General features: G+C 45.4%; 1 protein-coding gene across 3 annotated transcripts in view; it reads right to left on the reverse strand.

The window, feature by feature from the left end:
- Positions 1–9,931: 9,931 nt before the first annotated feature.
- LOC116753107 (ubiquitin-conjugating enzyme E2 E2) overlaps positions 9,932–16,104 on the reverse strand; it is a 353,959-nt gene continuing 347,786 nt past the window's right edge. For all 3 annotated transcript variants that reach the window (XR_004349683.1, XM_032630612.1, XM_032630614.1), the window contains one exon: positions 9,932–10,727. Coding sequence is in view for 2 of the 3 variants with exons in the window: in XM_032630612.1 (XP_032486503.1) it covers positions 10,630–10,727 (98 nt within the window). In the remaining variant the exon portion in view is untranslated. The remainder of the gene's footprint in view (positions 10,728–16,104) is intronic.

The following is a 16,104-nucleotide window of genomic DNA, read 5'->3' on the forward strand; positions in this document are numbered from 1 at the left end:
GCAGTCACGCGACTGTTTCCCTTTAGGGGACAAACGTACATGGTGTCAGGCCGATTTGGTTCCCGGCAGGATGCACTTTGTCTTTTATCTCTAGTTCTCCTGCAGCTGGACATGGTTTACGGATGCAACACAGGCATACTGAGTGCATGTGTTCAACCTAAAAAAATACAGTTTGCTGTGCTGTGGGATATCCAGGTAGCCATTTTCTGAGGGAAGCTGGAAATTGAGAGCTGATGTTTGTGAGAGATGCCAGGTGAGTGACGTCGAGGTCACCAGAAAGCAGACGAGATGAGATTGTCACGTGAGACAGAAGGCGAGAAAACTGGGGCTCGGAGACATTCCGAGGGTGAAAGGCTGCCTTTGGGGTGGGGATCAAACCTGAGCTGAGAGGGAAGGGAAGCTCTGGAAGGAGGGTTAGAGCATGGAAGGCTCTGGAGGCCTGAAGATGGGTTGCTAGGGGATGCTGTTGGCTTTGATGATTAGTGAGCGGGTTTGAGTGAGCGGATTCAGGAAGGTGGCAGAAAGGAAGCCAGATTGTGTGTGTGTGTGTGTGTGTGTGTGTGTGCGCGCGCACGCACGCGTGTGAGAGGGGTCCACCTACTGTTCCCGCACCCCCCCCATCTTGGTTTGGGTCTACTGCAGCTTTATGAGGTTGGCTTGGCCAGGTCTTTACTCTGAAGGCTGGCATTTCTCCCAAGAGCACCAGTGCCACCTAAGGAGGGCAACTCGAGTGAATCCACAGCAAAGAAAAAGGAAAGTAATATTTAATTTCATCCAGTCTGACACACCACTGGACACAAGGAATGTGTCTGCAATTCTGAATCGTAAACGTATGAATGCGTTATTTCATGGAATAGAGATGTGTTCTGGCCAAACTGGCTGTGAAGTGAATAAACATTATTTTTCTATTGAATTCAGCTACAAAATGACTAGAAATCTTCCCATGCGGATTGAAAAAAAAAACAAAGAAAGAAAGAAAGAAAAAAGCAGAAACCTGTTGCCAGAAGGAAGAAAAGAAGGGCTGTGGAGCTGGTTCTGTGGCTGAGTGGGTGGCAAGTTCTGTGGCTGGGTGGCTGGTTCTGTGGCTGGCTGGTTTGGTGGCTGGCTTAGTGGCTGGTTGTGTGGCTGGCTGGTTCTGTGGCTGGGTGGCTGGTTCGGTGGCTAGATTGGTGGCTGGTTCTGTGGCTGGCTGGGTGGCTGGTTCTGTGGCTAGATTGGTGGCTGGTTCTGTGGCTGGCTGGGTGGCTGGTTGGTTCTGTGTTCTGTGGCTGGCTGGCTGGCTGGCTGAGTGGCTGGTTCTGTGCTCTCCAGACTGACTGTGAGGATTCCTCTCACTTCCTCCTGCTTTGTTCTCCTTGTTTTCCTTTTGAGGGGCTTTCAGACCCGGTGGAGCTACATACAATATTTTGCTTTACCTGAGGTCCCCTGAACACAAGATTCAAGGATTCTGGTTGTATAAACCCAATAATTTCTTCCTTCTCTAACTGGTAAATCCACAACGATGCGTATCACGTTTCCTCAGGCTGGGAGGTGCTGCACCTGCGGCTGGTTTTCACAGACACACAGATGTGGGTTTGAGACCCAGCTCTGCCACTTAGTAGTTACAGGAGTTTGGATCAATTTTTTAAAAATTTAATTAATTAATTAATTTTTGGCTGCATTGGGTCTTCGTTGCTGCATGCGGGCTATCTCTAGTTGCGGTGACTGGGGGGCTACTCTTTGTTGCGGTGCGCGGGCTTCTCACTGCGGTGGCTTCTCTTGTTGTGGAGCACGGGCTCTAGGCACGTGGGCTTTAGTAGTTGTGGCACGCGGGCTCAGTAGTTGTGTCTCGCGGGCTCTAGAGCGCAGGCTCAGTAGTTGTGGCGCACGGGCTTAGTTGCTCTGCGGCATGTGGGATCTTTCTGGACCAGGGCTCGAACCCGTGTCCCCTGCGTTGGCAGGAGGATTCTTAACCACCGCGCCACCAGGGAAGTCCAGGAGTTTGGATCTATTAAAATCCCGGTCAGTTTCCTCATCTGCATGATGAGGATAATATACGTCTCGGGGGATAATAGCAAGGATTAAATGAGATTATACGTACACATACATATATTTACGCAGTGCCCTGTGCTGAAGGAGGGGTCGTCATTGTGGTGATGATGATGACAACGATGATGATACAGAATCTTGAACCCATCGATCACTCTTTTTATTCATCAAACACAAAATTAAAATGAGCTGATGAAGGAGAAACAGAAGCCCTAAATGTTCTGCTACAGAAATCTACTTTTGTTGCCCAAAGGCACACAATTTTCACAGCTTTCTAGAATCTCAAGCCTTTCACACTAGTACTTCTAAAAGAATTTCACCTCCAGTCAGAAGACCAAGATTTAGAAAAGTCTACAGATGAGAAATGCTGCTATACGCGTGAGAACCCTCACCTTCAGCAAGTGAGGCTGCAGCGTGGGCTCCGCAGTTGTCCGAATTCTCTGAGGCTCACTAGATGCTCAGGACTGACTCTGTATTTAGTAGTAGCCATAACAAGGGATGACACAGTGCCATTTGCAGCGACGCAGTTGGACCGAGAGATTGTCATACTAAGTGAAGTCAGACAGATACCATATAATATCGCTTATATGTGGAATCTAAAAAAATGGTACGAATGAACTTATTTACAAAACAGAAATAGTCTCACAGATGTAGAAAACAAACCTACATCTGTTTGTGGGGGGAGGGGCAGGGAGGGATAAACTGGGAGATTGGGATTGATATATACACACTACTATATAAAAAATAACTAATAGGACCTACTGCATAGCACAGGGAGCTCTACTCAATATCGTGTAACAACCTATATGGGAAAAGAATCTAAAAAAGGTAGATATATGTGTATGTATAACGGATTCACTTTGCTGTACACCTGAAACTAACACAACATTGTGAATCAACTATATTCCAAAAAAAAAAAACCAATAGTAGATAGGGCAATGAATTAGCCTCCCTGCACTGAAGGGGCAGCAGGCCAGGGCCTGCACAGCTGGTTGTTTGGCGGCCTGAATCAGGCCTAAGTGTGCGCCGAATCCCCTGGTCAGGTGAGGCCACTGATTTTGCTCTGCAGACGGGGGAAGCCACGGGCTGTGCTCTCTGTGTAAGGGCCCGTCTACATGGGGCGGGTGAATGGGCTCTGCAGCTTTCCACGTGCCCTGGTTAGGCGCCCTGGTCGGACAGGCTGAAGGCTGTATTCAGCGATACACAGGGCTGCACGTTAGATTCTCTGCCTGGGTGCCGTGAGAGCCGCAGCTCTAAAACTGATAAAGCTCTTTGGTGTCTTCACTCCAGCCGCCCCCGCCCCAAGTCCCCTGGCTGGACAGGTCCACTGGCTTTGCTCTGCAAACCATTGGCTCTGCCTGCCCTTCTCTCGGCTTGAGCGCCACTGGGCCTCACGGCTTCCAGGGGTTTTTGTGGGCCCTACTGGTTAGATGGGGCCGGAAGACACTTTCCACAGTGGGTGTGGCTATGTCTCAGCTCCTTTGCCTGAGCAGGAGGGGGCGGGGCCTCCCCAGGCTACTTGTCAATTTCCACGACAGGCTTTCTAGGGAGGAGGGGCCAGGAGTTGCCCTCCGCCTTGACTATGAATGGATTCCCCTGGCTGAGTGTAGCAGGCCCGGTGCTGGCTTTGCCCTGGGGGAGCTCCGTTCCGCCCGCCTGCCTCTTGGCCTGAGCACCACTGGGCCGCACAGCTTCCAGGGGTTGCCACCAGCCCTTTGGGTCAGATGGGGCTGGGAGGCACTGTCCACGGCCTCTGGTGGGGCGTGGGCAAAGAGGATCCGAACCAGGCAGATCTGCACCCTGCCGACTTCCGCGGTCAGAGCGCATCCCTGACCTGGTTCTGCGGTGAGCACAGCCGCCGCCTGGGATGAGGGCTTGGGCCCTGCAGGTAGGAACTCGGTCCCCCCAGATCCGGGAGCTGGTTCTTGCAAGCCCCTCCCCCATCCGCATCACAGCCAGATTCCTCGTGGTTGAGCCCCCAGATCCCCCTGTAGTCCCTGTGGGCCGAGAGCAGAGTAGGGACCCCACTAAAGGACCCACCATGCTGCGGACGCTGTTTGTCCATCCCGGGCTCTCTCTTCCCACTTGAGGAACCCAGGCTCGGGGGTGACCCCTCCTCGTGGAGCTGTGCTGGTCTGGGAGGGGCATGCGGGCAGCACATGGCCACTTCTCTTACCTTCTTGGTCTCTGAGCTGCAGGAGTGCTTCAGCCTCACCCCATGTTCTGGGATTCTCTCAGTGCTGTCTTGCTCTTGAAGAGTTGTGAGATGTTCTCGTGAGGCGGAGGGAAGCCAGGAACGACCTATGTCACCATGTTGGGGACGTGACCCCTGCTTTGATTTTTAAATCCTAGTACTCGGGCGCTGTTGGCTGAGGAACATAGAGTCAGCTGTCCATCTACAGGATGCAGGCTGACACCGTCAAAGTTCATGGCGGGGCGTCTTCATTTACACGTTTGCCAGTAGTTCCAAGCTGGAGGCTGAACAGGCCTCGAAGAATGTGATCATCTTGCTTCCAGGCAACCTCAGCAGAGGCAGGCTGGAGCGGGCGAGTGTGTCCCCTCTGGCCCTCTGTGCTGTCCTTGAGCTATAGATTAAGCAGGAGAATCTCGCCTGGTTTCTCAATGTGTCCAGGAGCACCAGCTGTAAAGCACCTGTTACTTTTCTGTTGGATAGCTTGATAGAAGTTCTCAGAAAGTTCCTAAAATTTCCTACCAACCAGGATGTGACTGTCATCCTGAACTCTGACCTCCCATCTAATTAAGAGGGGTGAGTGGGAGGAGGGCATGACAGAGCAGGGATCAGGGGTCACATCAGCCCCAAAAGATACCAAGGTTATTGGGTAAGGTTTTTCTTAAAACTGAAAACCCTGACACTGGGAATTCTGGGGCAGCTGGGGTTACCCCCACTTGGAGTATGCGGACCTATAAGCAGGTAACAAGACAGACAGGTGCAGACAGAGAAAGACAAACAACACATGGTATCACTTATATGTGGGATCTAAAAAAATGATACAAATGAACTTATCTACAAAACAGAAAGAGAGTCACAGCCGTAGAAAACAAATTTATGGTTACCGGGGGAGGGAAAGGCAGGGAGGGATAGATTGGGAGGATGGGGTTGACACATACACACTACTATATATAAAACAGATAACTAATAAGGACCTACTGTGTCGCACAGGGAACTCTACTCCATACCCTGTCATGCCCTATATGGGAAAAGAATCTAAAAAAGAGTGGATGTGTGTATATATGTATAACTGATTCACTTTGCTTGTACACCTGAAACTAACACAACGTGGTAAATCAACTATACTCCAGTGAAAATTTCGAAAAAATCCACTCACGAAAAAAGAGAAAAAAAGACAGGTGATCCCATTATCTCCTCCATTTTCCTGCGTGGGTCCCATACATGAGAGATTTTTAAAATTCAGGAATTTCCCTTAAAAACATCCTCGACAAAGGCAGATTATGCTTCAGACCACTCACTGGTAGTAAGACTCCTCATAGAAAGGCGTACATGTCTGAAGTCATGTTTGAAGATACAAAGAAAGGCTGCAGTTGGTTTCACTCACTCATTTGCCTCCAGAAGCAGAGGGAATGAGTGCATGTGGCTGGGTGTGAAAGCCAGAGAGGGTGGAATATACAGGAATTCCTCAAGCCGTGGAGGGCACATCTTTTCTAACAGGATCTCTGTCCATTGAGTAAAATACTTTCTCAAATAAGGCATTTGTGTGAGCGCAACCAGCCCTGTGTAATGCGTTGAGACCTTAGGCTGAAATTCAGTCCTGGCATGAAAGCTCCAGTAACCAACAGTCCTGGGAGGTCCCAGGCTGAGGGTGTTCCTGAGACATGGGACTTTCTGTTTTAAAAGAGGGAAAGTCCCAGCCAAACTGGGGTAAGCGGGTTACCCTAATGCACATCACCAGTGATCCTGGTGGAATTCGAGTGTGAAAGGGGCCTAGTGTTCCAGGCCCAAGGGACCAGCCAGCTTCCCAGGGGAAGCCTGGATGTGGGAGATGCATGGCTATCATGGGAGGTCCTCAGAGGCCAGTCTCAACTCCAAGAGCTCCCAGATCTGATGTAGCTGGAAATGCCATGCTCAGCAGACGAACTCGGAGTGCTCCAGTTTTCCTCTGTGGACAATTACAGGACCAGTTTAGGGTATGGGACGTGCCTGTGTGGCTTGAGGCCCATGCCACGGACCTGAGAGCCCTGTACAGAGGGGACATGTTAACAGGTTATAAAGCCACCTTGAAATAAAAGACATGGGTAAGTCAGGATCCTCTGGTAGGGCCATTTTGTACAATTTCAACTGTTTTCCATAGTAATTACAAACATATCTTGTTTTTCGTTTTTTCAGTCTGCATAAAGTATGGACTATCGCTGTTGGTTCATTCATTTTTTTAATCAATTTTTTAAAATTGCAGTATAGTTGATTTACAATGTTGTGTTAATTTCTGCTATACAGCAAAGTGGTTCAGTTATACATACATATATATATATATATATACATACATTCTTTTTAAAATATTCTTTTCCATTATGTTTTATCACAGGATATTGAATATAGTTCCCTGTGCTATACAGTAGGACCTTGTTGTTTATCCATTCTATATATAATAGTTGGCATCTGCTAATCCCAAACTCCCACTCCATCCCTCCCCCACCCCCTCCCCCTTGACAACCACCAGTCTGTTCTCTACAAATGTATCTCTTTCTGAAGCACAAATTATTATGGAGACATTCAAAAAATTGCCGTGCCTGGTAATAGTTAACAGCACTTTCATCACAGCACTGAGATGCAGAGAAGTTCAGGACTTTTCCAAGTGATGTCTCCCCCGGGCTGGGCAGTTTGTAAGGCAGCAGCTCTAAGATTGGAAGTACTGCCTGGTTTCCCATCTAACACCAGGGCCACACTTCCTACAACCTTCTTTCCCATTTATTGAAGATGGCAAGACCCCCAGCACCTAAAACTGTACAGTCCCTGGACTCTAAGACTGAATTAGGCCAGTTTATCTTGATAGTATGATCTCGTCATTAGGAGAAAGGTGTGTGTGGTTTTGTAGTTGACAACAAGGGCTCCGCTGTCACATGCCTGGGTGGAACTCTCACTTCAGTACTTTGTTAGCTGTGCAGGACCCAGGGCCACTGTCTCTGTCTCTTCAGGCTGCTATATATGCCACGGACTAGGAGGCTTATAAGCTACAGAAATATATTGCTCACAGTTCTGGAGGCTGAAGTCCAAGGCCAGGTGCCGACACGGTTGGGTTTTGGTGAAGGCCCTCTTCCCGGCTGCAGACCGCAGCTTCTCACTGGGTCCTCACATGATGGAAGGGGGTTTGGGAGCTCTCTGGGGTCTCTTCCCTCGGAGCAGTAATCCCAATCACGAGGGCTCCACCTTCATGACCTAATCCCCTCCCAAAGGCCCCACCTCCTCATACCATCACCTTGGGGATCAGGATTTCAACTCATTAATTTTGGGGGATACAAACGTTCGGACCGTGACACCCACCTACACCCTACAGGGCTGGGCGAAGGTATTTATTAGGTAACGCATACGGCCTGGTGTATAGTACCTTCTGAATAAATATTTCCTTTCTCCCTAATTCCCAAACCAGTATTTCAGGATAAACTTTTAGATTTACTCTCTAATCTTGGAATAAGAAGGAAAGATCAACTACTCCTGCATTTGCTATCTTCAGTGGATTCCTGCAGAAGAACACATGAGGACCATTCTATTTCTTTGCAGTTTTACGACAAATTAAGGCCACAACATTCTGAATTGTTTAAGATCAATAAATACCATTTTAAACTACTTTCTCAATTACCAGTGGTCCTGCCTCAGTCAAGGATCTGCCAACTTTTTATTTAACAAAGCTACAAAATACAACTAGCAATAGTATGTTTGGAAAGTTAAATAATAATAGGGTACAAAGTCAATGCTATCCCCATAATTATTAGCAAAACCATTTAGCTTTCTGAGAGCTAAGCTACTGTCAAATCTTATTTCACAAGTGTTATCGAAAACGTATTAGAATTGTATTGCCTGCTCTGATGTCAAATAAAATTACCATGTTAATCTGGAATCTAGACTTAACAGGCTCAACTAAGAGTCTCCTGGTCTCTCTGGAGTTTTTCCAGCTTTCACGGTTTGAAGGGAAGGGACATTTGTTTGTCATTAAGTCCTTGGAGCTCGTAACATGGGGAAAGAAGTTGTATAGACTCTTCATATCAAGTTGATAGAAAACCTGATCATGGAATAGCAAACATGGATTTCTGATAGGATTTCCTACTAGAGGTGTTATAATCTCTGTCTCCTAAATAACACATGTTTTAAAATGATCCAAAGTACAACCAGATTGGGGATGTAGATGTAATATATTAGAAACATCATTTAAAATGTGTGTCCAATGGTGCTGACATTTTAAAAGAAGAAAGGCAAACGGAATTTAAATACTCTCTATAAAAGTCTGCATTAATATCATGAGTCTGGTTTAATCAGTCAAAAGTAAAAAAAAAAAAATCAGTCTAATAAAATTTCATATTAAAACGATTCAATGCTTTCAGGGTTGAATATTTTAATCTAAAGTATTAAACTAAACATATAAACCTTGGTGGTGAGAAAGTCTGTAGGCGGTAAGATAGTCTGGGTAATGTTCTAAACATCAGTCTTGTATTATAGTAATTAAATTTATAACATTTTAAGGGAAGAAATGTTAAACACATAGTTATCTGACTCTTTCCCCTCAGTCTATGGTGGTCTGTAACGGGCAGTGGCAGACTACATACAGCTCACGGGCCAAACCTGGCTACTGACTGCTTTGGTAAATAAAGTTTTATTGGAACACAGCTGTGCCCATTCATACATATTGTCTGTGGTTACTCTAGTTACAACTACAGATTTGAGTAGCTGTAACCGAGGCCGTATGGTGTTCTGTAAGCTGGAACCTGTTTTCAAATAAAATGAATGGTAAAATCGTTATTAAAAATATCCTTAGGCACTGTGGTTTAAAAGTCCCACTTTCAACATTTAAATGTATTTTCTGTAGGATTTCTTTTGAACCACTAAAACCCAATAAAAACGGCATCTTCTGAATCAGATATTTAAAATGTTTCTGATAACGATATTAAAATTGAAGTCAGAACTATTTAGAGGTAAATGACTGACATTTGTCAATCCTATTTCGCAGGAAAGATGTTCCTTAAATGAGACCAGGCTGCATGGTGGGCTTGTAACTATAATTAGTAGAAGCAGGAGTTTCCAACGGGCCTTGTAACACAAAGAACCCTGAATATTAAAGAGCATGTCAGTGTGGTTTTCAAGCTGCACCACACACAAGTTTCCTCAGCTTCCTGTAGCTGCAAACCTAAAATAGCCTGAAGGTCAAAGCCACACAGACATACTCTTGTCACTGAATACGCTGACCATGACTGATACGAGTTGAGTTTACTTCCGCCACTAAAATTATGGTGGAAAAACAAACTCCCAACTCAAGGGCAATCACTATAACCATCGTAAGAGGAAAAAGAAGAGAGGAATAAGTCCAGAAGTGGTCTAACGCAACGATCAGCTCAGACCTCACTTTCACTAGGACCCTACTCTTGGCGTCACATGTTTGAATTATTGCATCAAGAAGGCTGTAACAGAAAAGATGTCCATGAGAAAGTAATGTGAAGCCAATATGCAAAAACGAGAATGATTGGAAACGACCATAAAATCATCAGGCTACTGACAGCTGGGGAAATTCCACATGCCAAGCAAATCAACTGCAAGGAAATATTAGAGGCTTGAGATGAAAAAAAATACACCTGAATCCATAACTGAATTAGACAAGCCTCGCTGCATGGAGAACTCTGCTGGTCACCAGGATGCAAAGCAAACGCTGGGTTACCAGACACGCATTTGTCAGCCACAGTGATTTATTGAGTGCTTTAATAATACAAGTGTACATCAACTGATCCACAGTCAAAAGTGGCAGGTCCCTAAGAAATTTACAAGCACTTTAAGTAAATCAAAATACATATTATTTTGTTCAATCCAGCAGTCTTCTGTGTGGGGACAGAAGGCCAGTGATAAACAGAGTCTCAGTAATGCACAGTGATTCTGATTGAAGCTTTTGTACAAAAATCTGGTTCCCAGTAGCATGCACCCACCGATAAAGACTTCAGTACAAAAAACTTAACCCTAAGCATTACATTGAAGTAGAAACGAGATAGAATTCTGAATTGATGTTTTCCCGAAGATCACAGGAAGGGAAAAAGGATCCAAAGAAAACGAACAACAAAATAACAGAACCACACAGGAATACGAAGCTTTGAAAGAAAGCTCATATTATTACAGATCTGACATTGTTTGCACTGAAAACAAAAGTTCCCATCCACGTGGAGGTGGGATTAAAAAAAAACAAACCCAGATCTTTCAAGTTAATAGAAATTAAACAGGGAATAAAACGGGAAGGGGTGGGGGGCAAAGGAAAGGGAGGGTGGGGGATGGATGACATTCCATCACAAAACCGTTCAAAAGGTGATAAAAATAAGACAAGCAGAGCCGAGGTGTGGGGCCCGATGCACTTGGTGAGTGTGCCGCGGGCCAGGGCCCTATGTGGCGTACCGCTTGGTCCACTGCCTGGCCATCCGGTCGTGCTCCGCCCTGTTGGTCATGTACTGTGTGGCGATGCTACCCACCAGCGGGTCAGCTGGAAAGGAAGCAGAGTCAGAAGTCAGTCAACGCCAGCAGCTTGGCCTCTTCAAAGCCAGGGAAGAGAGGAGTGTCTGGAAAGCTGGCCCTGGCTCAAGGTGTGGGCAGGGAGGCGAGATGCTGCGCCCTGGAACAAGGTCACCTTTGCCATGACCTGCAAGTGACCTGCCCCGGAGACCACATCTCACCCCCGCCGCCCGAGGAGCGCCTGCCTGTGCTCTGACTGCTGCCTCTTGTCACGTCTCCGGACGAGCGTGACTCTCTCTGTCCCCACCATACATATGCTTCTCCCCCTCTTCCTCCCCTGGTTTTCAGGTAGATGTTTATTTCACAGAGAAGATGCAGGTGCGCTGTGGGCGGGGCCTGCAGGGTCCTGGATACGATCCCCTGGGGGAAGGGGGCGGGGGAAGCCTGGCCAACTCCCTGACCTGGGTTATTGCCCAGGCAGGGGTCCAGCGGCAGGTTAGTGACACAGGGCGACAGGCTGCTTCTGCCTCTATATTTGGGAATATCAAAGCCACAGAGCCCTCTACTACATAAACAGTGATCGATGTTAGTCACAGCTAACCCTCACTGACCTACCACGTCCTAAAACTTTAACACGGGAGGGCTGGCACGGGATGAAACTGCAACCTAAGGATAGGGGTCGTCAGGGCTGGAGCTGGGCCCTGACTGCAGGTCTCCCGGGACACTGTTCCACCCAGACGGGATCAACGGTTAATGAAAACAATTCAAAGCAACTACAAAAAAAAATGTAATTTACGTTTCTGGAGATCCCAGAATCCACCCGTCTCCCTCCATTCTCTAATCTCACTTCTTCCCTGAGTTTTATTTCCTGTATTTTTGGTGTCGAGAATTTGAGGGTATTAGAGCACGTGGATAAGAAAGAACCAAAAGGGAAAAAGGAAAAATATTAGCAAAAGCTAACGTTAAATATGAAAAAAAGAAAATAGGTAAAGAATATGGAAGTGGGTTTGTGGTCTACTACCACCTCATAACTCGGGAAGATTCTGAGAGTCTAAGACCCAGTAAGACATTCAAGGTCACACCTTCACAATAACCAAGGTATAACAGGAAGACCACCTTTTAGTGATCTGTTGATGCTGAGGATAACAAAGCTTGTGAAAGTCCTCCCGACAAGACTTTGCTTTTATTTTTTTAATTTTGTTACAGTTCTAACATTATATTACACCACGTTTTTTTTTTTTTTTTTTTGCGGTATGCGGGCCTCTCACCGTTGTGGCCTCTCCCGTTGCGGAGCACAGGCTCGGGACGCGCAGGCTCAGCGGCCATGGCTCGTGGGCCCAGCCGCTCCGCGGCATGTGGGATCTTCGTGGACCAGGGCACAAACCCGTGTCCCCTGCATCAGCAGGCGGACTCTCAACCACTGCGCCACCAGGGAAGCCCACACCATGTTTTTTTGTTTGTTTGTTTTTTCTTTTTTGTTTTCTGGCTGTGCTAAGAGGCTTGTTGGAACTTAGTTCCCTGACCAGGGATCCAACCTGGGCCCCCTGCAGGGGAAGCGCCATATCCTAACCACTGGACCGCCAGGGGAGTCCCCAAGACTTGCTTAAGTTTTAACAAACCTCACTTAAGTTTTCCTGGACTTGTGCTAAGTTTGTTACAATTATTCTAGGGAGAGGCCAGTTTCTTATATTCACTTACATCACAAACAATGATAGTCAATGGGTGTGTTCGGAATGTCTGCCTCTCTGTGATTCTTGTCCTTCACTTGCCAAATGGTGAAACTCTATCACTTCAACTAACCGAGCCAGGGTTCAAGATAATTGAAATCAGCAGTACCAGATGTAGACACTAAACACCTGGGATTGGCAAGATATTTAAAAAAAAATGTTGTCTTTCAGTTCAGACTATAGAGTCTAAAAAAGGGCCAAAGACAGGTCTGAGTCACATTTCTCCACCTTTGAAACAAATCATCTTGTTTCAATTTCTGGAACGCAAAGCCTTAGGGCGGAACTTGGGCACCTTCAACAGAGCTTACATCTACATCGCTCAAGACAGCTGTTTGGTTAAACACACTCTACATTAGTGATGTGCGCTAAAGAGCCATCTGTACTTCCTGACTTAACTGGTCGAGGTAAAGGACAGGTTTAATGTCAGAAGAATGACCAGTGACATTAATGTTCTAGTGCAAATCTACCCTCACTGAGAGTGGGCATACTGGGAACAAGAGTCTGCTGTTTCAGCTCAAAGGAGGGAGAGGGAGAAGGAGACAGTGGGGTGGGAAAAGCATCTATACTATTTCAACAGGGGCAGAGGGGAAAACCTCAAAAACACGGTAGAGTGTTATTGATAAAACTCACATGCATTGTGCAGACATTTTTTGGTACGCTTAAATAATCAGCAGTAAATTCCTTTGAGTTCCTTTTATAATACCTTTTCAAGTTCGATTTTGAAAAGAGAAATATTTTTCCATCTGCAAAATTATACATGCTAAATATAAAAATAATAATTAACAATTTCAAAAAATCACCTCACACAGTACACAGGACAGAAAGTTGTAAGTGAAAACCGTTTGCAAATTCACTGAGAGTACTGTTAACATTTTGACTTACATCTTCCCAGACTTCTTTTCTAAACATACAATTAAAAAAAAAGATCATAGTCTGCTTTTGGAAACTTTTAAAAAACTCACTGTATTTAAAAAAAAACTCACTTTTTTTAAAAGTTTTTAAAAAACTTTTAAAAAAATCACTCAATAATTATATCCTACTTGATCATTTTTATTTGATTTAATTTTTTAATTGAAGTATAACTGACATATTACTATATTAGTTTCAGGTGTACAACACAGTAATTTGATAATTTTATAGATTATAGTCCATACAAAGTTCTTATAAAACACTGACTGTATTTCCTGCGCATCATTTAAAATATTAACCTGAATTAATAACCAGTCTTCTGTTTAGAGACATTTGGGTTCTTTCCTTTTTTTTTTTTTTCTGCTTTATAAACAATGCTGTGAAGAACATTATTGTGTGAGCATCTTTGTAAATTTATGCAAATCTTAAATTTAAAGTGTTAATGAAGGAATAAAGGTATAATATGAAGGAATTTAAAAATCATGTGTTATCAATCAAATAGTTCTTAAATGCTAAAATGTTTTGTTGGACAGAAAAAAGTTAAGACTACCAGTAACTGAATAGAAAATTATATCCAATGATCATTGCAGTGAATTTAGTGGAATGAGATACTCCTTTTGTAGCATATTTATAATTACGACTTGAAGTGAGATTGAATCTTGTTATTGGGTTTCACATTTCCTGGATACAGATACGCCAGGGATGAAATAACGATGACGGGTGACACATCTTCTTCCTCCTTCTCCTCTACTTTCCTGCCTGACCTCTGCTTCCCTACACAGCGCCAGGCGCCTGAACAGCAAGCATGGTTATTTGCAAGTGAGTGAAAGGCGATCTCAGTGCTCTGCCCCCTCCCCTTTTTTGGAGATTCGTGTTACATGCACCTTTGATTCCAGAAGAGAAAGGCTCAGGCGACTCCTGCAACCCCATCTGAAGGCTCACCTCTCCGTGACGGGGGCTATACTGGAAACACTGGAAACCAGAAGGGTTCACAGCCCGTCCAGGAAAGGAGGGAAACAGGGAGAACGGACTTGAGGATATGGGGAGGGGGAAGGGTGAGCTGTGACAAAGCGAGAGAGAGGCATGGACATATATACACTACCAAACGTAAGGTAGATAGCTAGTGGGAAGCAGCCCCATAGCACAGGGAGATCAGCTCGGTGCTTTGTGACCGCCTGGAGGGGTGGGATAGGGAGCGTGGGAGGGAGGGAGACGCAAGAGGGAAGAGATATGGGAACATATGTACATGTATAACTGATTCACTTTGTTATAAAGCAGAAACTAACACACCATTGTAAAGCAATTATACCCCAATAAAGATGTTAAAAAAGAAAAAAAAGGACTTCCCTGGTGGCGCAGTGGCTAAGAATCCGCCTGCCGATGCAGGGGACACGGGTTCAAGCCCTGGTCTGGGAAGATCCCACATGCCACGGCGCAGCTAAGCCCGTGTGCCACAACTATTGAGCCTACACTCTAGAGCCCACGAGCTACAACTACTGAGCCCGCGAGCCACAACTACTGAAGCCTGCGTGCCTAGAGCCCGTGCTCCGCAACAAGAGAAGCCACCGCAATGAGAAGCCCGCGCACCGCAACCAAGGGTAGCCCGCGCTTGCTGCAACTAGAGAAAGCCCGCGTGCAGCAATGAAGACCCTACACGGCCAAAAATAAATAAATAAACATTTAAAAAAAGAAAAAAAAAGACTAAAGGGGGTAAGAAGCAGCTAAGTGGTTAGAGGGAGCGGAGAACGACGGGCAGATGGCCGAGCTGCCCAGTGATTCCATTTGCAAGGACAAAGAACATTCTCTCTTGGTTGGTAGGTGGCATGGGAGAAATCACATGGCAAAGAAATGCTGACTCCCTTTTCTTAAGACAACACATATATTCTCAAAGAAACACAAACAAAACCAGTCCAGTATGATGGAAAAGGGGGTGTGCTCCGGGTCCAGACTGCCTGCCTTTGTACCTCGGTTCCACCGATAACTGTGTCATGTCAGGCAAAGGACTTAACTTCTCCGTGCCTCGGTTTTCTCAACTGCAAAATGAAGCTGCTATAGTTGTTGTTATAAGAATGAAATGAACTGATTATTGTCAGGTACATACAAAACTTCTGCTATCATTTTCAAAATGAAGACAGGAAAATGAATATTCATGTGCACCTTAAAAGAAATATAAATCTTATTGTCCTCTTGAAGACATTCTCTTCAGGTGAAATCCATAAAATCCAAAGCCTTTAGCATGTAATTATTAGAGAAATGCAAATCAAAACTACAATCACCTCACACCGGTCAGAATGACCACCATCAAAAAATCGACAAACAATAAATGCTGGAGAGGGTGTGGAGAAAAGGGAACCCTCTTGCACCGTTGGTGGGAATGTGAATTGATACAGCCACTGTGGAGAACAGTATGGAGGTTCCTCAAGAAACTATAACTGGAGCTACCATATGATCCAGCAATCCCACTACTGGGCATATATCTGGAGAAAACCATGGTTCAAAAGAATACAGGCACTCCACTGTTCACAGCAGTACTATTCACAATAGCCAAGATGTGGAAGCAACCTAAACGTCCATCGACAGGTGAATGGATAAAGAAGATGTGGTGCATATGTACAATGGAATATTACTCAGCCATAAAAAAGAATGAAATAATGCCATGTGCGGCCACATGGATGGGCCTAGAGATTATCATACTAAATGAAGTAAGTCAGACAAAGACAAATACCATATGATGTCATTGCTATGTGGAATCTAAAATATGACACAAATGAA

The sequence above is a fragment of the Phocoena sinus genome, chromosome 4, assembly GCF_008692025.1.
Source record: "Phocoena sinus isolate mPhoSin1 chromosome 4, mPhoSin1.pri, whole genome shotgun sequence".
Lineage (NCBI taxonomy): Eukaryota > Metazoa > Chordata > Mammalia > Artiodactyla > Phocoenidae > Phocoena > Phocoena sinus.